Here is a 27,990-nt window from a genome sequence, read left to right as displayed (position 1 = left end):
ATATTTAAGAAGTGATGATACTGTTTCTTTAAATCTCATATGTGATAGACTACACATGCTGCCTGGCGCCGCTCACAGCGGATCAAGAAACTCATGCAGAATGGTGATGCCATTGTTTTTGATCGTTTATGGTTATTATGAATAATAAATGCATCACTTCCTGTTTGGCTTCACAGTTTTGCAACACTGTACTGTCCATCACGCTGTACGTGGATCAGAAAAGGCAATTTTGACATAAATAAAGTTAAATGCTTTGTTACATCCTGTTGGAAAATCAAAAGTTAGTATTTCAAATAATCACATAGAGCTTTAAAGAAAAAGCCGGGAAGGAGGCATTTACCTGGAAATATTTTACTACTACTACTCCCGCTGGGACATAACATACATCGACACAGCACACATGTGCACACACACACACACACACACACACACACACACCTGTAGGCAGGACCTGGATGTGTGTGTTCAGCTTGCTGTGGCTTACTTTGCCTACTTACGCTGGGCTGTCACAGTGCCTCATGGAGGAGGATACACCGCCCCCACAGGTCCTGCTGCACTCTCCCCATATCGACCAGGGCCCCCAGCCTCCGTCCACACTCTGAGGCCAGGTACCGAACGCGACGCACTCCCCCTGGTAGCACCACTGGCCGGGGAGCAGCAGAGACAGACAGAGGGAAACGCTGGTTGTTATGCAGTCGAGTTGAGCAATTTCTTTCCAACATGAAGACACATTAACGGCTGTTAGACGTCGTCAGTTAAGACGAGACTCACAGTAACACCAATTTATTACAGCAAAGAACACTTAAGTGTCAGTTTTGCAGTTTTCCAACAGTTACTGGCTCATAATAAATGTATGTGTATCTGTGAGTAGTGAAAAGTAGACTATACAGAAGCTGACTGATGAAGGTTGCCTTCAATGACACATTTTCCCTCTTCTGTCTCGCTTTAAAAGCACACACACACACACACAGACTTACTTGTGATTACACTTATCACTCACCCTATAATTTCATTTCCGCATTAGTCCTGTTATTTCTCCTGTCTTACGTGCCATTTTCCATTTGGTCTTGCTCTCCTGGTTTCCTCCTAACTGAGGTTTATTGTTTCAGTGTACAGTTCATGTGACTCAGCTCAGGTTGTGTCCTTTTATCATTAAAGGAATGGTTCAACATGTGGGGATATATGCTTGTTTGCTTGCGTTGCATGAGTGAAATGAGAAGATTGATGTGAATTTTAAGTAGGAGACTTAAGATGTTGAATGTTGAATTCATAAGCAATTAAATGGACCCTTACTCAATTCATTAGACCCAGGGGTTTTCCTGCTACAGCCTTGCAGAGTCTGACTGGCTCATGGTGGCTAATGTTAGCATCCTTTAGGTAAATGTTGCTGTATTTCATACATTACTGAGTCACTTTACTGACTCTTCTCTGCTTGTGCTAGTGTCCAGTTTTTGATTTTAGCACTGCGTCATATTTGTTCCACATTGTTCTGTGTTTTTGAGATGTGTTTAGCCTAGCTTAGCTTAACAAAACTCTGAAGCTGACTTATTAACATGTTAAATCTTATTTCTTAAAATCTTATTTGTTCAACACACATGTAAACAGGAGATAAAAAGAACAATTTGTGACGGAGTTACGTGCTATAACTCTTTCTTTGGGAACAGCTGTTTCCCCCTGCTTCCAGTCTTTATGCTAAGCTAGGCTAACCATGTCCTTACTTCAGCTCTGTATGTACGTACATTCAGTTAATACTTTGGAGTGTTGGAGGGAACAACAGAATTATTATCATCAAAGTGTCAAATAAAGTGACATTTCCCAAAATATTGTACTATTCCTTTAATTTGTGCTCTTTCTTTCTTTATCACACCAACAAAATGTTTTCTTCTAACACTCTTGAATTTATTGAACAACATGTAATATTGAATAAGCATGTTTTTGTGTTTCTGCTTAACGTCTCCAGTGTGCTGCAAGGTGCTTTCAGAGGCAGGTGAGAGCACCGTGCTGAGGTTCAGGAGTGTTTTAAGCCTCGTGCTAAGCTGGTCAGAGTTCCAGAGGGAAGAGGGGATCAGAGACGCCCTTTGTCTCTCCAACTGTGTCAGTAGGTTAAGAACCCAGAGAGACCGGGACAGTCAAGGTGAGGGCTACGTTGGGCCACTGTCCTCTTTCTCTGACTTACTCATTCACGTACTGAGACGTTGTCTAAACAAGATTAGCAGTGGCAGAGACGCAGAGGGAAGGGGGGTGAAGTCAGCTTTCCAAAGCAACCTTAGAGTATATATCTGAGTCGAGTAAAAGAGAAAAAAGTGCTCTCTGTTGGTCAGCTTCTGCCCCCCCCCTTCCCTCTGCCCTCTCCCCCAGTCTCTCTCTCTCCCTGCTCCTGTTGGAAGGGCCTCTCTCCATTATACGCTGGGTGAGAAATGGCTGACATTCATATTCCTTTGAAGCTGTCCCCGGCAGGGGCAGACGGGGTATGCCACTGGCTCTCCTAAAGCTGCTCCAAAAGCTGTTCCAAAGCCCCCCAGGCTCAACCTGGGGCCCCCTGTGTTGTCCAGGACCCTGTCCGTGGGCCCCGGTCCTCAAAGGCTCCACTGAGCTAATGGTAATCACGGGTGACAGCTCGTGACACTCTCCTATTCTTCCCTTTTAGACCTCGGACCATCCGGTGACAATGGCTGCCGTAATCCGTGTTAAAACTGTCTCCCCTAACCTGGCTGGCATCAACAGTGGGCTGATGACCTAAAGCCTGGCCTGCTTGCATGTGTGTGTGTGTGAGAGTGTGTGTGGTAGCGCTCATTGCATGAGTGCACACTCAGAGAATGGAAACCCTTCCCAGAGTGGAATAGATGCGAGTCGAGGCAGTGAGGTACCACGAGTTGAGGCTAATATCTGCACACAGAGGAGGGAGCTGAGGCGCTCGCCTCACATCGCCAGGCACTGCGTTACCGTGTGCAGACTTTCATCTCCGACCACAGGCCGTGTCTGCAGTGGTCACGCAGATGGAGAGAACGGAATTGCATTTATGTTGCTCACTGCATTGAACATCTCTGCAAGTTTCTCTACACCGAGGAAGCTCTCGAGAGACTTCATGGGGACTATTTCTTCAGCAGAAAGTAGCGCCACTGAAAGGTGTTCACAGTGAAGAGAAAAGCTCCCCAGAATGAGCTCAGTGGAAACGCTATCAGTGGAAGAAAATGCACACAGAGCTTACAGTTCCCACCTTGACAGGGCGCACCTCTAATAACCTGAAGCTCCAGATGGTTTGTTACACAGAACCGTGTGGGAAGTCAGCCACGGAAACTGTCTGAAAGAGGGCAGGTACTTTAAAAATAAAACACCTGGCAGGTGGCTGGATGAACCATCAGCCTATTGCTGTCTATCATGAGCTAACTTCAACCAATCAGATCAATGAAATACTCTTTTCCATGGAGAAAAGCCTTCAGTATCGTTCTCTGCTCTAATTTCAGTGAAGAAATACTCATGCTAACCTCTTCAGGAGCCGCCATTGTCACGCTGTCAAGACACCTAAACCACGCCCACACCTACCTGCCAGTAGTTCCTAATAGGCTGCTACTTAACCAATGACAAGATGGATTCTCCTCTGAGGGAAAGCTGTCTTATTATTACCTTTGTGACCCACCAGCTAGCTTTGATCACAGGTGAGGAAGGTGTGAGTGGAGGCACAGCGCTCATCGGATGACTTACCCCTTTCTCGATGCTGCCGGTCTGGCACAGAGTCCCCTCTGCAGCAGGGATACTGTTAGTTACACAGCGGTTGCTTTTGCTAAGGCACCAGAGCTCTCTACACACTTCCTAGGAAAGAAGGCAAAAGCAAGTTGGTCAGAATAAGTCAATTCATCAGACTGGGGGGTGGATTGCCGAATAAGGGCGAGGATGATTTATCAGTAGCCTTTGGTGGTTTTCCTCTTTTCTTCTGACAGCTGCGAGAGAAAAAAAAACGAACACAAACAGCATGGAAATACAAATCTACGCGATTCCAGATCAAATCAGAGGATGAGAGCAGCTGATGAGACCACATCAAGACCGCTGAGAGGCATCTAACTTCAAGAGCCCATATGCTTTGGATCATAGTACATCTTGAGCAATACGCCAAGGGTCAGCGTTCTCTTATGAGAAATGAAGAGTCAGCTGGATCAACACCATGACTAACGTTTGCTCACGTTCACCTCAGGACCACATGGGACCGTGACATCAGTTCAAGAAATCCAATTTCTGCTTCTTAGGGGAAATCAAGAGTGAGCAATAGGCCTCCCAAGTCTTAGATAAAGACAACTTGTAGGCCTAACAAATATCTTTAGTATTACTGAGTGGTCTGAATAAACATCATATCTCCGTCTTCTCCTCCTCACTCCTCAGTCTAGAGCATGAGGAAAATCCATTTAGATTACTAAAGGGATTGAGTGTGTGTGTGTGTGTGTGTGTGTGTGTGTGTGTGTGTGTGTGTGTGTTAGAGGGCCGGAGATAGTGGGTCGACAGCACTAAGTCGCCCCCGAATAAATAAAACCATGTTACAAGGACAGCTCTGCACAACCTTGCATTAGATTTCCCATTAAACCGAACTGGGTCGTCTCGACTTCAAAGGTTTTTACAGGACAATTGTGGACGGCAGAAGAGCGGGCCCATGAAAAAGAGCTATGATCCCGCACATAGATTCTGACCCCCGGGGTCAGTAAATATGCCACGGCCCTGCAGCTCCCCGAGCCTGTCCAGATTAAATAAAGCAGCAAACTGCCACTCTGGTTGCAGCGACTCCCCTCTGCCAGCTGGTTTCAATAAGCCACCCCGCTGCTCCATCCTCCGCCCCGGCCCTGCTAAAAGGTCAGCGGCCCGGGCCTTAACGAACACGGAAGTGGACCTGATGGATTTACGCTAAGAGAGAACGAGCCGGCGATAAAAAGGGCAAGGGCGCTCAGAGAGGGCCTCCCAAATACAGCCATCAAAGGTTGTTTGTTTTTCTTACCTTCAGCTTCCAGTGTCTCATAAACGCTCGTATGGCCTGCACGTCTGTGTCGGCGGCTTCCAGCTCAGACGTGGGAAGTGGTCATTGAAACCATATTATTGCTATAAATTAGCCCGACTTCCTCTCTCGACGTCTGTGTTACGTTTCCCGCCTCCCACGGAGTCTCACGCCGTGATTTTAGGCCTGCGACACCTCCGTGCTTCTGAACGGCCGCGTTCAGTGAAATATCGCCGTCGTGTTGCTCCGCATCAGCGGTTCACAAGTCTTCTGGTAGCGACGATAAATACAAAGCAGGATGTACTTTGGTTTGATTTGTGGGCAGTTAAATTGAAGGGTGAGTTATTTCCCTTTCTGAGCTTGAATTGCTTTCATGATGATGATGATGTTGCCAGATTTGACTGACAACAAATGGGCCAATCAGAGCAGGCCTTTTGGATATTACACAAATAGTCTGTGCTCCTAAAAACAGATGGAATCGTTTTTACAAGGCTTTATCGTAGACAAAATAATGAGCTGAATAGTTAAAAAAATGGTGAAAACAAGAGTCTGCAGCCATGCTAGCAGCTAAATGCTAATGTCAGCGTGCTAAAATGCTCACCATGACAATGTGAACACATTGATGTTTAGCAAGTATAATGTTTGCCATGTTCACCATTTTAGTTTAGCTTGTTAGCATTTCCTAATCGGTTTTGACCTGGTGTGAGACAATGTGGATCAGGATCAGGATGTTTCTCAGGAAGTTTGGCCTGTTGGTGGCGCTAGAGGAAGGTTCACTGAGGTGAATGCATGAACATCTCTATTAAAATTCAAACACCATCCATCTGAAGCTGCAGCTGTTGAGATATTTCAGTGATGTGAACGAGGCTGACGACAGTTTCAGCCTCGCTGTAATGAACTGAACTTTGGTTTTATTGGTCGTTAGTTATCACAGAGTCGTTGCGTGTTGAGTTTGTTAATGTCTTAATGCCAGTTTGGCTAATTGGGGAAAAAACAGGCGCAGATTCATGAGAATCATATAAACCACAAGAAAAGTTTGAGAAAATGATGGAAATTAAACCTAATTTTGTGCAGCAGAATTGAATGTTTTTCTTCATTCCTGACTCAATAATGATCTTGCGCCCCTCCGTGGGGGCCGGACCCCCCTGGTTGGGAACTGCCGCTCTACATTGCTGTTCACAGTGTATCCCAGTCGAACGGGACAAACCGGGTCATGTGCGGTGGTAAATTTCCATCCTGTCCTGAGGATGAATGAACATGGTGAAGATTTGTGGCCAGAATTTTAAGTTTTCTGTGGTTGAAAACATTATAAATCATTTTGTTATCTTACAGTCTGTTTCGCCAGTGAAATATGAAGGCTACATGTGTGTATGACATTATTTATTGTAATGTTAGAGATAAACTTTGATACGCTCTGGCTAAACTTCCCTTCCTTTCCCAACACTGCTCGTCTGTATTCTGTCACAGCGCAAAATGATGCAAAAATATTCATCCAAATGTGGAAAAGTTCAATAAGTTATGGCTGAGCCTTCGCTTCAGAAACCAGACTCTTCCATTCATTAGAGCCTTTATCCATTTCTGTGGTCATGTCTGTCCTGTAAGCAGTCGCAGAGGGCATCTCTTTCACAGATGGCTGCATGAAATAGATCTGATTGTCAGATGAAAAACTCCAATCTAGCTCTGTTGAATCAGAGCTGGAATCCAACCCGCTCATAAATGTGTGTCTTTCATGCTGATCTAAAACCACAATTATGAGCTTAGGAGCCAAAATAACAGGGCTTGATTTGGGGCCTGTTATAATCTGCTGTCAGATATTTCTTTCAATGAAATGAAATAACTCTATGATCTCAGCTAATCTCTGTCCCCCTTTTTCCATCGTGTGCCCAAATATTTACATAATGCGAAAAAATATCACGTTATTGTTCGTTAAATCTTTCAAGCGCTCATTTTACAGCATGGCTGTTCCTTGTCTTTCACTGCAGATTTTCTCATTACTCAGAACGGGGGGGTGGGGGGGTCATTATCATTAAAGACTTAAAAAAAAAACAGATGAGGAGAGTGTTGATTTCAATCCTTCATCTCTTTGTCTGGGACGTTTAGAGATTAAAAAGAAGAATCAGGAAACGTGTGGACAGACACCTCCGCACAGTCGAGAAATAATAAAACAATTCTCTCCCTCGCATGATTACCCTCCTTTAATCTCAATTAGGAAATGTGAACCTGAAGAAAACGGCGATTATCCCGGCGAGGAGTGAGCACGCTGTACGTCAACACCCGTTATTAAACGTGGAAGAAACAGAACTTTAACAGTTAAAATTATTGTCTCATTTTTTGCATTTAGACAATGTTTATGTTGCACTTTTACAAGAATTCATGCTCCACTTTTGTCCACTATTTATAGCACTTTTATCCAAAGCGCCTTGTGACTAGCTGCAGTCGAAGGTGGAGTGGAAACTGACCGTCATGAAGAGGAAGAAGACACAGTATTGTTTACATACAGTCTCTCCTGGCAGTTATTTACATTCAGTTGACACAAATAGTAGAAAAAAGTGTAAAAGAGCTGAAGAGAAAAGTTCAGACCTGCAGCTCCGACTGTAAACTGGCCCCTTAATGGGGATGGAGAACCACAACATTAAGCCACCAGCTGGTGACGTCAGTAACATCGATCATCTCATGACAATGCAGTCTCGGGCCCTGGCATTCATACGGATGCCGCACTGCCACGCACCACCCACCCAGGAACCCAGTCTAACTCATGGAGGACCCATCTTCCAACCCACAGGATCCAAAGGATCCGCCGCCAGTGTCCCGGTTCGGTTTTGTGTCCATGCCCTCGATGGATGCGGTTTTAATGCTGTGGCTGAAATCTGAGCACTTCTGGACATTTTTCATGCACTTTTGGGACGGTCCCTGAATTCAGTTCAGTTCAGTTTGGATCAGGAGGAAATAAACAACATCTGCAGGTCAGTCAAGCTTCATCCTGCGTTGAATGTCAGAATAATGATTTGACATCAACATAAGACTATTTACATCATTATGGGATGATGATTCACACTGTAACCATGGAAACAGACAACAATCATCTGAAATAGATCAGAAGTTATGAGGAGTTCCTTTTGTCTCTGATTTCAAGGGCTGCACCCAATAATTTTTCTCCTTATTGACTATCATATAATCGATTGGTCTATAAAATGTCAGAAAACTGTCTTGTCTTGACGTCTTGATGGTGATTGATCGATTACCTTTTAAAGTCCGGTCTTATGCGGGTGTTTCAGCGATGCTACTGTGAGGCGTCTTTGACCCCATCATCCCGTGTGCCATATAGCTAAAACCCTTCGGGTCAGTGGGAGGAGGAGGGAGGATGAAAGATGCTGGTTTCTTACCCCATACTTGCACTGGCGTGAGGAGGCTCCGTACTGGAAGCGACACTGCTCGTCTGCATCGTACACCTGCCCCGGGGCCACTGTTGGGTACAGGAAGTCTCGTTTCAGAGGTTCATTGTCCAGACACGTCCCCCGACCTGAGCTGTCAAAAAAACAAACCTACAATAGGATTGTTTCTTACACAAAGAAACCTTTCTACACTTGGCGGATTGCTGAGTTAGAAATGCCAAGATTGGATGATTAAAGCCCTCCCACCCCTTCTCTTTAAGGCTTGTTTGACTCGTTTAATTTTACCACCAAGCTGCCATTGTGGGAAGCTTGTCAGAGATCTCAAATGACATGTAGTTAATGCTGATATTACACATCAACACCTCTTCATCAAAGGGAGCGCTGAAGCACGAGGAGTGACATTTTACCGGAGGCAACGAGGGCCGATGCGCCTGTCTCAGAAGACCAGCGCTGTGATTATATGGCCTGAGCTCCGCTGTCCTGTATGTCACTGCTTACACTGAGTCCACAGAGCAGCCAATAAAATAACAGAGCAGCCAAAGGAAGAGAAAAATCTGGAGCGAGCTGTGGGTCATATGTCCAGGCTCGGGATTATGTTTAGTCTGTTTTGTCAGATAGAAATATGTGTGCTCACAATGAACTGACAGGAAACTCACACACACACACACACAAACACACGCACACAAACACCCACACACACACACGCACACACACACATGCACGCACACACACACACACACACACACATGCACACACACACACACGCACACAAACACACACACACACACACATGCACGCACACACACACAAACACACACAAACACACACAAACACACACACACACATACAGACACACACACACACACACGCACACACACACACACACGTGGCTGCTTTGTATTTTAGTAGCTTCAAAATAAAAGTACTCTATTCGAGGAGCTTCTTATGCTGGTGTGTCTGTTTATTCTGGGTTCAGATGCTGAAGCATTATCCTTTTGACCTTTTGCCAACGTGCCAAAACACCAAAATCAAACTTAAGACAAGCGCCAGTAAACAAACAGAGATGCATTTCATTCTGATCGCTAACTCCCCCGCTTCTCTCTGATTCAGAGGTTTCTCTCAAGGCGAAATATCACTACAAGTATTTACTCCAGCGCGGCGCTCCTTCCAGCTGCGGCAGCTGCAGCATGCAGTGGAATGCTTCCCATCCCTCGAAAGGAAAAGTGGGCCTGGTGACAACAGTAATGTAGAGCTAGGCTTCAGGACTGAGCAGACTGACCCAGAACACAGGAGACTTAAACTAAACTGGTTCACACAAAATACAAAAATAGATATTTGGTGTCCAGGATTTGAGATGTTTGTGTCTGAGATGTCCTGCTTGTGCCCAACACGATGAAGCTTTATGGAAAGTACTGAAATTTCAAAGTTCATAGATAATTTCTAGTTAGAAAGTCTGCTAGCTAGTTGCTTGATACCGATCTCATCTCTACATGCTGAATATGAAGCTGCAGCCAGTTAGCTTAGCTTAGCATGAAGACTGGGAACAGGGGGAACCTGTAAGCCATTAAATCCCCCCTACCTGCACCTCTAACGCTCCTCAATTAACATGTTATATCTCATTTGTTTGAATTTGTTGTTTTATGGGGGGGTTATGCTCTGGACCCTTTCTTCACCGGGACCAGTAACTTCCTCGAGTCTCCGCTGGTTCCATGGTGGATAATTAAACCAGCTGAGGAGCTTTAGATTATAATTATATTACAATTAACATTATTATTATAAGGCTTTATAATCTGAGGTATGAAGCCTTATTTTTGATGACATTATTGAACAGCATTGTGATCAAATGTCAACCATATTTCTTATTGCCTCATCTTGGACTTGCCACTCATCTCTCAGCGAGCCAACGTTAGTTGCTTTTAATTGTTCTGTGATGGAGAACTGCACCGTCCAAACATAACCACAATATCTAATACATGCTGTTTGTTAGGAAATAAAATAATGTGTTCTAAGCAGAATTATGTTCCAGATGAGATTAGAGAACCCGTCCTTTCATTTTCCCTCCCTCTTCCCTCCCTTTTCTCTTTCTTCCCCTCTCCATCCCCTGCTCTCAGTTACTGAATAGAATAATCCTGTTTCCTGCCTCTTGTTCCTCGGAGGACCCTCTCATCATGGGGGGAGACGGACAAACCGGTCTCTGAGGCCCCCAGACTCCCTGTGCACTAAGGGCAAGCCTCACTATTTATTGGTTTGGAGAGAGACAAAATAGTGAAAGTTTAAACATAGAGGCTATTATTTGACATTGTCGCAAAGGCTTCCTGTCCGGTGGATCGAGCCAAATTCATTATGCAGAGCGGAAATATCGTCTAATAAGCGAGAACATCAGCGACCCTTGAACTCTGACACCAGTCATTCATGTTGATATTAACCACGCTGATTGGATCCGAGCAGCGTTGAGACAGCAGGGTGATTAAATCAGACTAACCTAACAATTATCATAAGGCACAAGTCACACAAGTCTAATATCAAATTGAATAGAGCATGTGGTCTCTGGGAGTTTAATAAAGCCAAACTGCCTGCAATATAACATTTAGAACAAATTGGCATGCAGACTTGGGAGAATAAACTATGACTGAACTGTGAGTGCATTCATAAACCATTCCTAAAAAACCCAAACAAAGCACCACATATTGCTTTAGCGAGATGGTGAATCTAGGCCAACACCACAGCCAAAGTTGTTTACTTGGCCTGGAGGAGCATGTGTGATATCCAAAACTCTGATTGAGGGAGAGAAAGGCAGGATAATTGGAGTTTACAGACAAAAAAAAAGAAAAACATAAAAACTAAAGGCAATAAGACCAAAATGAAAAGAGAAAACTGGATTGAGAGACTGATATGAATCAGGGTATAACAGCCGATTCTGCTTTGAAAACAAGCGAACCGTCTTTGTCCCTTTGCTTCGGTCACTCTCAGACACTCGAGCCAGAACCGGACAGAAACCCGACAGAGCGGCAGAGAAGCAGCTCTTTGTGTCCCAGCTGGAAGCTGGCATTTAATACTGTCATCTCTGCCACAAGTGCTGCTCACTAACCCTCCTCCAACAGCCCTCAGCCGGAAACAGCATCTGACAACCACGGCCGCTATTATCGGCTTTCTTGGAGGGCCTCGCTAACCAAACATGAATACACAAACAGACACACACAGAGACACGACGCAGACTAGCAACGCATCCGACCAACGCTCCACCACAATGTCGTATATCAGGATTTGCAAGCAGCACTCAGGTCTTAGTGATGGGCAATCAAGCTGAGCTGTGAAGCCTCTGCAGGAAGATGGAAAAGGAAGGATTTTACTGCTCTCTGAAATGAAGATATTTGCGATCTCCACTGCTGCTTTGCAGGAGCAAACTTAAATAAACAGAATCTATTATCCAGACGGCCAAGACGGCAGTTTCTTTATGTTTCCGTCGCACAAACCTCTGCTTTTCCAAAATGCTCAAATCAGATCAAGCCTCACAAACACAGACTGACGTGCACAAATACTGCACAGACACATTATAATGAACGAGGATGCACGTAAGCACAGCAGGGCAATGCCTAAAAATCATACCATACTGAAAGGCCTCTCAGCCTCTCTGGAAGACAGGTAACAGCTCCACCTCCATCATGTCCTGTGCAGTCAGAGAACCAAGGCTGCTGGAGCAGATAAAACCTATTCAAGTAGACCTCCACCTCGGCTGCAGGCCCTTTCAGACATAAAGCTTCTCATGTGTTAAGGTCGGCGGCATCGACCTCCAGGTTTAATCATTAACCTTCATCTCTTTGTTGAACCACTTCTTTTGCCTGCTGTACAGCTGCGACATCCTGTTCGTCTTCTGTTTAAAACACTCCACGCTGCTAAGCAGTTATATCTTCATTAACTGACCTTCTTCGGTTGATATGAAAAATGTGTTTGCACATCCAACAAGTACATTAGTCTTCATTTGCAGGCAAGTTTTCTGGCCACCTGCCGAATGTAAGTCCAGCATTTACTCTCCTTTTAACTGCACTGCCTGACCTCATTCACGATTTAAGAATAAAGAGGAATGGCAGCATGTTTCTCATCTGCCGACCAAGACTGACTACTGTCTAAAGGAGGACTCCCTCTATTATACGCATCAAAGTGTGTTTACAGGTCTTGGGGAGACCAGACCTCTGTGGCCCTCTTCTATCTCTGTTTGAGGCTAGCAGCTCGACGCAACATTAGCCGCTACGAGCGTCCGCACACATCTCCGGCCTGCAGTTGAGTTGCATTGTGGGTAACGTAGGAGCCAGGTTTGAACAAACAGGATGAATGAATGGAATGAAAAGACGTCTGCGGTTCTGCTGCATCAGTTTTGATAAAACTATCCATCATGACAGTGGAGCTCACTAATGGTCAGATTCAGGGATATTGTTCTCAATAATGTGCATCTGAAAGCGAAGAATTTAACTGTTTTAAGTCGAACACTCCTTTAAAAGCAGCTTCAACTCATGTGCCCTCGACGCGCAGGGTTCAGGGTAGTAGCTTTGAGTTCACTGCCAGACTCTGAAGGCCAGCTCCAGATGTTTTGTCTGGATTTCGCTAACTCCTAGAAACCTGTGTAAGTTCTTTACCATGCCAGGCTGGCGGGACTCAGCCAGCGATCCCTCATCCTGCCAAACGCCACCGCTTTACTCCTCAGTTTATTTGTGCACTTCAACTTGTTGTCCTCTATGACTTATCCACGAAACGGCAGCGCAGTGGTTGAAGGCAGCTTGCCTGCACGTCACCACTGAGCACCACACGAGCTCTAACATCACCCGCCTTGTGGTGCAAGGATGCAAGGGCGGAAGGCACCCAGTTATCATACGCGGCCACAAGGAGGTCTGGCAGGAGTCTCGGTGATGAAATGGATGTGAATAAGTGGCGAAGGACTTGCATACGAGACAGCCTAGCGGGTCACCGCAAGGGCCGGCCAGTGGCAGCAGGTTGCAAAGCGAGGCGGCTGCAGGCGAGCAGGAAAACAGGCATGCACCTTTTCCTCTACTGCACGCCCGCACACACACACACACACACGCACACACACACACACACACATCCGACCAAACACGAACACCCTCAGACAGGGAAAAACCGTCATTCACTTACTCGAGAAAGCTGGTGATGTAGTCTTTGCTGCAGGCAGACCAAGAGAAAGGGTTGGTGTTGGCTGTTATGTGAGCGGCCATCAGTTTGGCGGTCTCGTGGCCTTTGGTGCCGCAGGAATTCCCGATCCCATCATGGTTCATCCCAAAACTGAAACACACAAAATGAAAACCGGAATTGAGGCGGCCGGGTCTGATGATCATCAGTAACCGCTGGTCTAAAAGTGACCTCTCTTCTCTTAACTACACAGCTGAGGTGGGACGACGGCGGTCAGTCCAGGCCGCTGGCTGGAGGACGTCTCCCTCAGTGGCCCCGGCTGTAAAGATCCAGCTCTGCGGCTCTGAAACAGCTGTGTGGAGAAGAGCCGGGGGTCAAGGGTCAAACCCTGTCTGGAGCTCGGCAGGAACGAGAAAGTTCTAATCACCACTCTGATGCCTGCCTGTCAATCAGCGCCTGCAGGTCTGAGCAAGCCGCGAGGCAGAGTCGACGCTGACTGGAGCGAAGATGGGGGATCCTTTAGATCAGTCGCTGCACCAGAGAACAGAGAGACCCAGAACTTAAACAGCTCCCGACCTTGTGGTCTGTTATGAAAGCTGCTCAAGAATTTAGGGCTGAAAATAAATCATTTTAACAATGCATCTGAAAAAAACCTTATCTGTCTGGATATCATTTGAGGGAAAATCTCATGTTACAGCAGGATGTCAAAGCTGACTTTTCCTTGCAGTCCAGCAGCACAAATCAGGTCTAATGTATATAACAAACCCGACCACATTGCACAGCCTGAACCTGTTTTTCTAAGGCTGGCGTTTATGACATTTTACCCTACTCTGGAAATAAATCAGCCCGGTTGAAACCCCGCTGCAGTGTGTTTTTTTATACATCCTCTAGAAGCAGAGACTATTTTTACAACAGAAGCAGACACGAGACATAATAAAGGAAATCGCCATCGTGCTGAACTCTCTCGAGAGGGATACGTAGACTAATACATCATCATTATTTTGCTTTATATTCAGGAAGAAAGAGCCAGAGGTATGTGGACACTGACATTTGCATGAGGAAATATGTGGAGATACAGTTCGAGACGTCTGCTGGGGGAAAAGAGGCTACACGCAGGTCTGACGAACTCAAGTAGTAAGAAATGTTTGTTTAAGAGCGATTATTAGAGCACACAGTCGTGAAAGTGAAGTGAAGGTTTGAAGGAGCAAAAAAAGGAATCCCACTTAAACGAGGTGTGGGCTCAGGTTGAAGGACTTGGACTCGATCGGGTCATGAATCTGATCCATCGCCACAGAGCTGGACCCATCATCACTGTGGTGCAGGGGGAAAAGTGCTCTGGCCTGTTAGTACTTCTTTAACCAATCACAATCGTCTTGGCGGCACAAATCCCAGAATGCAGCGGCGGAGGAAAAGGTCATAGCTGCTAGCCTGTTGAGTTTCGTACCATTAGCGAGCAGGTGAAGGTCAGGGTGAGCTGCCATTTCCAGCATAGATTAGCTTGCAGGTTGCTATCTCTGAGGCAGAGGTGTGCCCAGAAGGGGGCCTGGGGTGACACTCACCGCCCCTGAAATCTGATTGGCCACCCCAAGTACCACCCAATTATCATAAGGCATTATGGCTATCTGCAAATGAGAGGCAGGAAGTGTCTGACGAGTATTTTTGGATGCATGTACGTTGTTTTCTTTTGTAGCTGTACCTTTTAGGGCTATAATTTCTTTTTGAGTACTTAAAAAGATTTATATTGAATTATAATTATATTGGTGTGATGCCACTCTGTTGTGATTGGTAGGTGTATTTATCTTTTGAGTCCTTTAAATGTTCTTATTGTAAGTCACCTTGATAAACAGGAACGTAAGAAACGTAGATTAAAGAAATAGTAAATTAATGCTATTCTGACCTGTGTGTGTGTGTGTGTGTGTGTGTGTGAGCATGTACTTCATGCCACCCCTGCATACGTCAATATGACACACTTGCGTCAGTAGGCAGCCAATGGCAGGCTTATACCCACAGTTTACATCCACTAAGTCAGACTACGAAGCTGATGACTTTAGACTCGACTTTGACTCGTGGCGTTACTTGAACTTCAGCCTTTTAACTTGGAATGACTTGATGTGCCCCCCAAAGATAAAAAATAGAGATAAAAATATGCTGTAAAGAGACTCAGAGGCTACAGCAGCTAGACAGAGCTTCGAGTTTGCTGTCAGACATCAGCAGACAAAAACAGTGCAGAAATCATATTCGGGGACTTGAAACAATTCAGAAAGTGAGCGCAGCTGCCAACGATGTGTCGTCTGAGCAGCGCCGTGCTGTGACACACTCAAAGAGCCGAAAGTTTGACATGGAGTTCGGTGCCAAAAGCAGAGCGGTCCACGACTTAGATGGGAGACAATCAAGGAGAGGAGAGCATATTATACAGTAGGTGACATTACGGGGCCAGTATATTTGAACGCCTTTCAACTATTTTTGTCATTTTTCATGTGAACAACCAGGTGCATCGTCCTCAGAGACCGTCTGAAAATGTTATCCCCACATTTATACAACATCACGCTTTTCAGCCCGCCCCGCACGGCGGCCTCGACGAACTTCTGTAAACACTTTTGATTTGAGACGTGGTCGGACAATACGTCATACATACGACTTCTTTTTTGTCAGATATCATAACAGAGGACGGACAGACCTGACCACGCAGACCGAGGCAGCTGTCGAGGCAACTACTGAACCATATGAGTTCCCTGTGCCAAAATATGACAATAAAATCTAAATTAAAGAAAAACATTGAATTTCTCCGTAAAGTGGCTACGACGATGATGACACAGTGAAGTAACAAAATGAGGTTTTCTTCTTGTTAGCGTCGCTGTGATGTTTGAGCTTCGCTGTACAGAATGACATCTGTGCAGAGTTTGACACGAGAAGGCTGTTTACGCATTTTTCTGCTGAAGAGGTTCAGGTTTCAAGATGTGCACGTACGAGCATGATTTGTGATATCACAACTGGTTAGGAAGCCAGTCGTGGTCCAAAACGCAACCTGCACAAATGTGAAGTGGGAACTGGAGACCTGCAGGGCACTAACTGTGAGAATACGTCTTGTGTGCAGCAGTTCAAGTTCTGAGACAACAAATATTTGCATATTCAGAGATTCTGGAGTCAATTTTGAGAGTTTTCGTTCAACATTTTTGTGGAATTTTCTCTTTGTCTTTAAACATGTCTGGAAGGGATCTTTAAGAATGAATCTGTGGTTCTTGCATGAGGCCCCTGACTTTGTCCCACCACTGCCGCAAGAGCGCAATGTCAGATTTGATATCTTCTGTTAGGATCTTAAAAGTCTTAAAACTCACTTGTGGCCGATCTCATGCGCGATGGTGAAAGCAGAACCGAGGCCGATGTCTTCATTGATACTGCAGCTCCTCTCTGGCTCGCACATTCCAGCCACGGAGGCCAAGCCTAAACACACACACACACGCACACACGCCAGACAAACATGCAAACACAGGGTCGAGACGTAGTATTCTTCAGAGTCATGGTCGTAAAATTGGGATTCCGCACATATGATCTCCTGTTCACCAGGGGGAGTTGAGTTTAGCATCGCCGGCTAGACGTCTTTCTTTTTTCATTCCCTGCAAACTACGGCTGGAAAAAGTCTAGACGATGGTTAGATTTATACATTTCAATTCATGTAACAAGGGATCGCCTACAACGCGAGCCAAGGAAAGGAATATAAGAACCCCCTCGCCAACACCGTACCCCACCAGAAACCTGTCAGAAAATATAGATGTTTTCCTCATTTCAGAATTTGTCGGAGAGCGAGGGAGGGAGAAAGGGAGAGGAGAGTTTAAAGTAAAAAACTCTCCACAATCCAGGTGTCGCAGGTCCTTTTTCCTAAAGTCTGACAGGTCAGATCGGGAGACAGGAGGCAATTCTTCACAGATTACATCTACAGGTGACTGGAGAGTGGATCATCTGACAGCGCAAAGCAGGTGTGTGTGTGTGTGTGTGTGAAGGGGGATGTGCATCAGTGCGTGTGGAGGAAAGAGCGTTTTAATGATGACGTTTACGGCGTAGTGAATCTTCTTCTTGTATTCAACCACGCAGGCAGCTTCGGCTTCATTCATTCATTGGCTTCAAGAGTTTTGCCTGATCTCCAATTAAATGGAGGTGAATGGGATTTAATATGTGCTGCTGACATCATTAATAAAAGAAATGCAGCGTCCCTCATACTCTGGATAATCCTCAGATCTTGAATTTCCATCCAAATTTTACCAGAATTTCCTGAAAACCCGTAAAACAAAATGCTCAATTAATGCATGTTAATCCACTGCTGTTATGTAAGTATTAGGAGTTCGTGGCACTGAGATGAACAGCGGTTCTCCAGTTGGGTGCCATTAAATCAGCACAGAGGAAGAAAAGCCACTGAAAGAGCGTGATGTCGACAGACGGGACACACCTGCAGTCGCACTTGTGGTGTTTTGGTGGTCAGCACGGCCTCAGGTTTTCCCGTGAACTCCCTGCCTCCCTGCTCAAAGTGGCTTTTGTATCCTCTTCAGTAAGAGGCTAAACAAGAATAGACTCGCAAATCAGGAGGCCACTGAAACCATTACTGCAGGGAGAGAGCGAGCCCGAAGGTGAAGAAAGAAGGCGGAGAGGGAGGGAGAGGCAGGAGGGTGGCTACTCTACGATTAGTTTAAGAATGTGTGTGAGTGAGTGAAGTGGGTGAGCGCAAACACACACACACACACACACACACACACACACACACACACACACACACACACAAACACACACACACACACACACACACACACACACACACCGCAAGTTGTTTGCTTAGCGCCACAGTGGACTGTGTATTATCTCCAGCCTGGTGATTACTCGGCGACCCTAAAGGGCAGCGATCTGACCCGGGAGCATGATCCCCGAAGAGGAGAGTGAGGAGTGGAGGGGAGGAGGAGGAGACGGGTGGGGGGGGTTGGGGGTTAGACAACGAGGAAGCCGAGCAGATGCCAGGGCAATTAAAGCGACCGGGGAATGTGACGAATGCGGTCAATCTGTCAAACCACCCCTGAAGTCACAGTATTACCTCCAAGATATACTGTGGTGCCTGCGGGGCCTTGACAAAGATAAGATGGGGAGAGAAGGGCTAGGTGGGTAGGAGTAAACCTCGGGGCGAGGAATTGAAGAGGAGAGAGAGAGAAGAGGGTCCTTTTCCCACCCCCACTACCGTCAAAAGCAGCATATCACCCACTCTATCTCCCTCCTGCATACTTTAGCACTCCCTGTAATTGTCCTTTTCCCCTTCCATTTTCCTTTCTTCTCCATCTCCTCCTCTTCATCCCCCCTCCTCACACCTTTTCCTTTCTCTCTCAGCCCCCGGTGGAAGTGTAAACACCTTGGCCAAACTGAGGTTAGAGGCGGAGGGGCGAGACGGAGCACTTTTTATAAACTGAGGCCATGTGAGGAGGTGACCATGGCTGTCCAGGTTCAGGGCCCGTGGCCTCGACCGACAGAGAGGAGTCACTGAGGAGCTATAATAACACGAGTGAAAACATCCTTCTCATTATGTCTCGCAGGAGGAGCCGTCTGGGGTTCTCCTGAAGGAGACCAACGTTGCTAAATACGGTTTGTCTGAGGACACGTCGAAGGCCGAGCGTGAAAATGAAAACCTCTCCGGAGGGGAAAAGAGACGACTGAGCTCCGTAAGATGGGAACTCATGTAGTCAGCACCAGCTAGAATTACCAATGTGGCAAGAAAATACATGTTAACAAACATAAATCTTCTGCTCTCACCTAAGGTACCGCAGGGTTTGTTCTTGTAGGTGCAGATGTCGTACCTAAAGAAAGGCAAAAAAAAGGGAGAGAACACAAACAATTAAATCAACTCTACACTTTTTTTTTTACAGTATTTTCCTCCACTGGCTCTTTGCCATTCCATTCTTTCCATGTTTAATCACAGTCTGGCCAGATATAATCTCAGCCTAGCAACAGCATATAACGAAGTCGTGACAGGTTCGGTGGTAGAAAACACCTGGTTCCATCCACAGCACGAGGCCTGTGCAGGATGTCGTAGTGCTGTGCTCAGACAGGGGTGAGAGTAAAGTGAAAGGCCTCATGCTGTGTCCCTACCGCTAACCTCTGTAACTCAGGTAATCCAATAGAGCGCAGGGGAAAAAAGGCCAGAACACTCTGAGCCACGGTGCTTTAATAACACATCATACATTTCAAATGAATGATCCAATCATTCCTAAAGCTTTTAATCTATTAAAACCAAGGGCACAGCAAATTTAATTTCATCCCCCTTCCCCTCTCTCCCTCCCTCGCTCCTGAACTCCTCTTCCTCTCCCCGGCTCTCTCCTCGTCCCTCCCGGGTGGAGCGGCTCCAAACTGATGAGGTACAATCGTGACCTCGTTCGGGTCGTCTGTTTGTTTTGATTTATTCCCCTAATTTCCCTCGGTGTCTTTTCTTGAACGTGATGGGAAACGTTCCAAACGGGGCGGCGCAGCCTCAAAATGCGATCTGACGCAGAGACCGACAAGTAAGCGACAGCGAGGAGGTCACGTTTACCACGATGAGATCGGTAATTGCTCCAATGAAAAGGTTTTGTGTGTCCCGCTGTTGCATCCCTGCAGGAGATAATGAAGAAGTAGAAGAAGAATACTCTGAGGCTAACCGCTTCCTGTGAGCCGGGCTGTAAGTCCCTGTGATGATATTACTATATTTGTCCAATAGTAATCATATTTATTTGAGTGTTAAGATGAATTTTTCTGAAGTTGGAATTAGCTTCAGATGTGTAGTTAGGGACCAACATTATACTAATAATAGTAAAACTGTTGAGCAAACCTTACAATTAAGCGAACAATGTAACTGTAACATTATATTAGTATGCCTTGGATCTGGGGCTTTGACTAAGTCTGAACAACACTCCAAAACAAGAGATATTCAGCTTACGGTGACATAAAATCTTTGCATTAGAGAAGCTGGAACCAGAGAATGTTCATTTCAAACAATTAATTGATTATTAAAATAGCTGACGATTCGTTTTCTGTCGATTTAGCTGTCAATTGATGGACAAATCGTTTCAGCTCAGCTGCTGCGAGCATCAACCGCCTTAAAAATCTTACTGAATCTTTTCAGGTGCATTCCACCATTGCAGGAATGTCTGCCTGCTCCTCCAGACATGGTGGTTAATGGGGGCTTCCTGGTGTCTACCATCAGCTATTTATACTATCTCCAATGTTAGCATCTCAGAGCTCAGCTGGTCCCTCCTCCCCACAGCTTATTATCTCATTATCTCTCACCTACGTTTGCCTTGTTTTTACTCAGTGTGCACCCATGCTAAATTTACTCCACATTCACGAATACGTCATTATATGGAAGTCTGAGCACTGCACTGAGGCATATTAATGGCACGATCCACATCAGCATTGACGTACGCCACCTACAGGCAACAACAGTGATAATCACTGACACGATCGAGTGCCACCTGCCGGGATCAACATAACTGCTAGCTTAAATAGCTGCTGCTTGTGAGTGTTCGTGAGGTTTCACACCTCTTAAAAAACTTTACCGCTGCCTCACTAAAATAATTAACAAGATCAAGAGTCTACAGCCATGCTAAGCTCATACTGGAGTCAGCATGCTAACATTCAAGGCCATGTTCGCCACCTCAGTTTAGCGTGTTAGGATGCTAATATTCACTAGTTAGCAATATACAGTGTGTCATTAGTTTTATAGGTGTTTGTTCAAAAACCAAAGTATTGAACTAAAAGAAACTTTTTCTCTGACCATTTTAGCTCATTCATCTTCAGCGCTGCGGTTTAGCTAACATGTTAGGTCCTTCATGCACCTAGCAAAGCCTTTAAGCCAGGTGAGCAATGGACACTTAAATCTTTTGAATTTCTTGGTTTTACAGCATTTTTACTGTACAGTTTGGCCTCATGGCTCTCTTCAATCATGTTTCCAGCAGCAAATAATAATAATAAACCGCTTCCTGCCCACCACCAACCAGCAGACAAAGCTAGCTAGCTAGCTAGTGAAGAAAGTGGAACATCTAGTGAACTTGTGTTTCCTCAGGAGTTTTTGGAGACCAACACAGAACTAAAGGACAAGGAATATTAACCTTACATCTGTCAGGTGGCCAGAACCACACCGCCACTGGGATAATAATGTTGCGTAATATTGTGTCTGCTAGATGTGTAAGTGTGAGCTATACCAATATTATAAGGCCATGATATGCCGGGGCTGTGTGCATGCCAGCTTGTGTTGCAGTTCTTCTGCCACAAAGTGGCCAAACAATTGATTCACGCAGTTTCAAATACTCACTTACTTAGAAATGTTAAAATTGCACTGAAGCTTGACGTGTTTACATCTGCACATCTAAAGGTGGCACAGTTTAGCATGTTTAGACACGGACTGATTATGCAGCTCCCCCCTGCGTGCTATTAGCATGAACGAGTAGGTTTGTGAGTTTGTGAGACACAAACGCCATGAGATTAATTTTAATTTCAATTTATCATGTCCCTTGCAAAACAAAACCAACAGACAAAAAAACAGTCATTAAAGCCTGTGACCAGTGCATCTAGACTGTACTAAGCAGCCTTTGGTGCTGGTGCTTAGAGAAGCTAAAACCAACAATAAAAACAGGAGCCAAAAGAACTGGAGAGCATCAGCTGACAGACAACAAGCAAAAGCACAGTAATGATAGAGCCCAGAGAGTCAAAAAGCTTGGCTTCAGCCCATGTCAATCACTGAACACCATCCTCTCTCTTGACTTGAACCAGTGGGGGGAATTTATACTTTAGTTGCTAGGTTATGTGGCCAAAACATTTCTGGCAACAATGAAGCCTATTCCAGGTAATGACAGAGGTTTGCTGTTTTATGGTAACACCCATGACATAAATTGCAGAGTGACAGGTACGTCTGAAACAGCACATTTTATTTTAAGAACTGAGGTCTTTATTCCCATCAGCTTTAATGGTCACAGGTAAATTTTGTGCACAAGAACTGGACATTGGGAGGTTTGAGTACTTGAGCTGTTGGCCACCTCTGTTAGCAAACACACACACAACTACAGTCTGAAGCTGAACCGTGACTGCACAGCTTTTAATGCGCCAAGAACACAGGAAATAACCTGCAACCTGTTTGCTCAAAATGAGGAAATTAGCACTACTTACAATGGTCGTAAGGACTGAAAGAAACAACTCTTACTGTCTGAAGTGCATGAATCCATGCTGGATCAATATGAGTGTATGCGCTCCTTATACCCGGACGTGTGGGCCTACACTTACCGGGTGATCAGGACAGCGTTGTCATGATGAGCCATCCCATTTTCAGGAATGCTGTTGCCATCGCCGTGATGGGACAGGATGGACTTCTGCCATTTACAGAAACTGTCCAGAGACTTGTCAGCGTGATGGTTAATCTCCAGGTTAGGCTGCAAAAGACAACACAACACACATGCAATACAGTGAAACATGATACACTTTTACAAAACAAAACCATATGCAACAAAAGAAGTAGTTTCAGTACGTGTTGTATCATGTTGTTTTCAATCAATCAATCAATCAAAATTTATTTATACAGCACTTTTTGTTTTGTATCATTTCTCATCATATGTCCTGTCATGTCCTGTTGTATCGGATCGGTTTGTGTCTTATTGTATTGTGTCGTATTGCGTCATGCTGTGTCGTATGTTATCATATCATAAACCATACAGCACTAAATATCCTACTGCACATACATATACTATACTTGGATACACTTCATGGAGAATATGTGTGGACTGTCGAGGTGAACAGTTATCGAATCATGTGACACAACAACATCATAACATCCCTGGTTTGTTGTGTCTTGTTGTGCCCCTCTCATCTCCTGTCAGTCTCAAATGTCTACTGTATGCAAAAGATAAAGATGCTGGACTTCATGTCATGTGTTGACAGTGCTAACCAATGAGCCTCCGTGCTGCCAAAGTACAGCGATTATCGGGATGAATTATTTGGAGGAGTGCTGTACTGGGATCAGAGGGAGGTTAGAGGACAAGCTGTTGGAAGAGCAAGCAGTTTCTGTATTTGATTTAAGAGAAGATGCAGTGGTGGTAGAGGTAAAACCATTTATAGCAGGGGGGAGTTAGATGAGTCAGAGAGGGAGCAGAACAAGGACTTGCATTATTAGAAAAAAGCAGGAGACGTGGAAAGAAGACTAACAGGAGCTGAAGTTGTAGTGAAGTCTGCAAAATGCATCTACGTCCATGAATGGACGACGGTAAACCATCGCCAGCAGATGATGCAGCGCTGATTTCAGCTTGCCGTCTGATTAATTACAACACTATACTGAACAACTCAACAGCCCATCAGTGACTCACTTTCACCGTAAAATATTGTTTGATTTTTTACCGTACTTTCTCTTTGGTTTATCCAAAACAAGGGCCGAGAGACTTGTATTTCCTTCCTATTGAATCAAATTGCAGCTCCACTTTACGTAAAAACTTGCTTTTTGGACCTGATTCTACGGAGAGAGCCGCTATGACCCCTTTAGAAAAAGCAGATGGTAGAGAGACGCTCTGTTTCTGCCATCACACATACATACACATGTACAGTGCATGTAAAAACCCTCTATCGAGGCTCCCTGAGGGAAGATGCCTGAGCACATCTTTCATCTGAAGTGGTGTCCATATGGAGAAGAGTCTGTCTTCTCTCTTCCCTTCAACCACGGCAATCACATAAAATACTGCAGCTCGCTCACGCCAAGCATATCAGTTATACACTGACTACAGGTGAGGGTACAGGCGCTGTGAAGAGGCCTCACGGCAACAATAACTGCAGAGAAAGAGAATTTTTCTTACCTGATCTTCAGTCAGAACAATCAACCGGGTCACAATAATGTTCACAACATTTCCTAGACTGGCATCACGGTAAAGTTTGGCAACCTGACCTCCAGAAAAGAAGAAAAGACACAAAGTCAGACAAATTGTGTCCACACGTCACATCTGATCTTCAACCAACAGGCCACAGATCTGTAGATATCCATGAAGTAAACCGGCAACAATGGAGACACTGTACGTTCAACAACAACCAAAAAATAGGATCAAACTTACAATATTCATTACAGACAAGATGTAGTGCTCTATGTCTTTGCGTCCGTGGTAACCGACCATCATTTTATCCGCAACCACGAGCGTCTCCACGAAGCGCTCGCTGCTGACGGAGCGCCTCTGTCTGTGGGTGCTGTTCGACTGCTCGCTGTCGTTCTGGGGTGCAGGAGACGGGTGGACAGGGGGAGGTGTGCTGAACTGGCAAGGTGCACTGCTTTTAATGAGGTCTGCGAACGACAGCGGGACAAAGAGGTCAGAGTGAATGCACGGAAAAAGCCGACAGCAAAATCTTGATGCGCTGTCTGTTTGAGAGAGCGCCGGTCTGCGTGTAGTAGACGCACACAGAGAATCTGCCCCTTTGAACCTTGCAGCTAAAGCTTTATGACCCAGATGCTCTGGGAAAAAGCTATAGGATGGTACATGTTAGGGCATGCTCGCTTCCTGGCGATGACAGCTTTTGCTGTTTCTTATAAGACCTTGGCCCAAATACCTAAATATCCACCTGGTTCTTTTTCCAACTCGGCATATCTCAGCACACACAGTATTCTGCAGAGTTGTTTGAATTCTAAAATCTGAACATGATTGTTGGTTCTATAAATAGGATTTGTGCTTCTATAAAAGTCAGAGCCAAGTACTCTTTATGCACTGAAGGGCCTTTTATGAAAGCTGGAGCGAGAGTTTTTCTTACAGGTTGAAAGGTGTCCAGGCCAGGAGCAACTATAGCACACAAGAGGCCCGGTCATGTCTACCAGAACCTGGGCCTAGAACCAAACCAGCACTTCCTCTAACCTGCTATGTATAGTTATTCCTTTACGTCAGTTCCACCCACACAGAGTCCAACCCAGATGGAGGTTCACCAACCTGAAATGCCACAGCTGAACTCCTGGCTATGCTCTTGTGGTGAGGGAATGGCAGACATTTTATAAATAACATGTTGCTGTGCTTCTTCCAGGTTCCATTCACTGGAGGTGGTGGAGGATATGTTCTTTAATGGCTCTATCAAATACTGTTCTTCCTCTGTTGTTATAACACCGTGCTTGTCGGGGGAGAAAATCAATGAAAGAAACAGGTTAACAACAAACACAAGCACACATTGTTACTGAATGCAGAAATATTAACAAAAATGCAGGAAAAACAACTGAGATGTTTGTATTTCTAACGATTCTGTGTACTTTCACTCTATAAAAGGTGCACTTCAACTGTCTGAGCGCAGAGAGGATTTTAGAGGGGATGTGACTGCATGCAAAGTCAATGAAAAGACACAAGTTTTCCTCAGACGAGTCAATAAAGGAGAGACTGGAGGATAGGCACACTCCCACAAACACAGTTAGCCTGTTGCTAGCTAGCTCAGCTAACGTTTGTGTGGCTGGAATGATGTGAGGTGAAAACTTTGCTTCGCTTTCTGTCTGAACTCAGCTTTAACAGCCGTAGACAAACCCTGACGACGTCGTCAGAGATGACCCTGATGACATCATCGGGGTCATCTCAGTTTGGGTCTGGAGGGTTTACATTTTTACAGAAAGCTGATGTTTTAAACTGGGGGTTCAGAGTGTGAAAATGTGGTCAGTATGAGTTGCATTGTGGGAAATCTAGGATCCAGCATTTTTGGACTGTAGGCACTTGTAAGTGAGGATATCTCAAGTTTTTGCTGCTTCACTTTTCTTCATTGTGTCCGATGTGAATCTCTCAACTTGTTGAACTGTTGAGAGGCGTACCCCTTTAAATAACTAATATACTCCCCCATGTAATCTCCTCTCCTGATGGGGTCGCGTTTTAGCACATATAATACATTAGTTTCTAGCCTGCGGTCAAATTTAAGAACCCCTAACGATCAATTACATCAAGACCAAATCCCAAACATTGTTCTTGATCCTTCAACACCCTCTACGCAGCATAAACAGAGAGAGGTCTGTCACAATGGGTTCGTAAAAAACACGAGCTTGGCTCTGTAAAACCTACAATGAAAGCAATTAGAAGCACATCACACCAGCACACAGAAACACGTTCGATTGAGGGGTTTAATAGTGTGTGATGTCAAGATCTCACACTGTCCAGACAGCTGATTACATTAAAGTACAGACACAGTTTTGTCCATTTTTGGTGCTGTTAGAAAAAAGGGCAAACACTAATTCAATTTATGATGCTCCGTGTAGGTCTTGCCAGCACATTTGGCTACATGCTTTCTCCACATGATTACATTTGCCAATAAGAAGCGGGGCCTTTTTCCCTTCTTTAGAGTTATTCTGAACCAAGGAGGGATAACAGCTATTAAAACGCCTTCCAATTTCTTGATTAGCAAAGAGAAGCTGGACAGTCACACAGTCTGTGGATAAAAGCCTGAGGACTAAAAGCTTAGACAGGATAATTAGATGCCTTGTTAGTGCTGCTCGGTTCTGTTTTTGAGCGGAGCCCTCGCAGTAATATCTAAGGTTCAGACACATTATTTTACATATCGACTCAAAGAAATGTGATCTCAACTACCGAGGCTTTTCAAATCTACGGACAGAGCGCAGGTTTAATGCACAAATGGAAAGAAAAGCCCCCGATGCTTATCACGCACAGATCACCGAGATGATTTCCCTCCATGTGCATCAGCTCACTCCTGCCTGCAGACTCACTGTGCCAAGTGGAAGCAAGCCAGGATTCTGTTAAGCAAACTACAACTGGTCTAATCCTCTGAAAGATTGGCTGACATGAGAGCAGCACAAGCTAGGTATATCTGAGTTATGTGACATTAGCTTCTGGGTTTGTTTGAGGTGAGCGGTGTGAACTCTCGGTAAGAGTGTGAGCCGGCCGCTTGGAACAATAAGAAAAAAGCCCTTTCTACTCACCAGGCCTTTGCAGTTGCTGAGCGCCACTCTGGTCGTGCTGTGCTGATTGTGCAGGAATCCAACATAGTGGCAGTTATCTACCATGTTATGGCGCCACTCCAGCCCTTCTCTGCCCCAATACTCCACTGAAAAATGTTTTGACACCAGGTGGGGGTTGAGCGTCAGGTTTAAGTGAAAGTGCTTTCCGTAGGCTGACAGTCTGTAGAAGAGCCGGGACTCCGGGGGGCCTGACGCAGGCAGCTGCCCCATGACGGGGTCCGTCGCCCCTCGTCTCCGTCGGCCCGGCCGGTGCTGCTTCACAGTGTAGCTCAGGAACTCTCCGTTCTCGTCCACCCGCACCGGGACAGTCAGCTGGTAGTGCTGCAGGTAGGACAGGAACTCCTCTTTAAAGGACAAAGCAGAGAAAAGAGGACATATTTGTTGGTTAAAACAGAAGTGAAACCTGCTTCCTGTCCACCTGTCTACATCATACCTTGAGAGTTGTGTGAAAGTCTGTTGATGCTTTGAAATTCAGAAGCGGCCATCACCACCAGGCTCAGAGTCCAAGTCAGCGTCTTCCACAAAATTTCCAT

General features: G+C 45.3%; 1 protein-coding gene across 1 annotated transcript in view; it reads right to left on the bottom strand.

The window, feature by feature from the left end:
- adamts6 (ADAM metallopeptidase with thrombospondin type 1 motif, 6) overlaps nucleotides 1-27,990 on the bottom strand; it is a 56,331-nt gene extending 28,341 nt beyond the window's left edge. Inside the window, exons 1-12 of the mRNA XM_041959974.1 lie at nucleotides 27,891-27,990; nucleotides 27,419-27,801; nucleotides 25,449-25,623; nucleotides 24,591-24,814; nucleotides 24,339-24,422; nucleotides 22,786-22,931; nucleotides 19,288-19,331; nucleotides 16,842-16,947; nucleotides 13,513-13,659; nucleotides 8,359-8,500; nucleotides 3,703-3,810; nucleotides 498-643 (exon numbers count right to left, since the gene is read on the bottom strand). Of these exons, the coding sequence (XP_041815908.1) occupies nucleotides 498-643; nucleotides 3,703-3,810; nucleotides 8,359-8,500; nucleotides 13,513-13,659; nucleotides 16,842-16,947; nucleotides 19,288-19,331; nucleotides 22,786-22,931; nucleotides 24,339-24,422; nucleotides 24,591-24,814; nucleotides 25,449-25,623; nucleotides 27,419-27,801; nucleotides 27,891-27,990 (1,805 nt within the window). The remainder of the gene's footprint in view (nucleotides 1-497; nucleotides 644-3,702; nucleotides 3,811-8,358; nucleotides 8,501-13,512; nucleotides 13,660-16,841; nucleotides 16,948-19,287; nucleotides 19,332-22,785; nucleotides 22,932-24,338; nucleotides 24,423-24,590; nucleotides 24,815-25,448; nucleotides 25,624-27,418; nucleotides 27,802-27,890) is intronic.

Source organism: Chelmon rostratus, chromosome 19, assembly GCF_017976325.1.
Source record: "Chelmon rostratus isolate fCheRos1 chromosome 19, fCheRos1.pri, whole genome shotgun sequence".
NCBI classification, from domain to species: domain Eukaryota; kingdom Metazoa; phylum Chordata; class Actinopteri; order Chaetodontiformes; family Chaetodontidae; genus Chelmon; species Chelmon rostratus.
The sequence above is the reverse complement of the archived record's forward strand: the minus strand, read 5'-3'. Positions and strand labels throughout refer to the sequence as shown.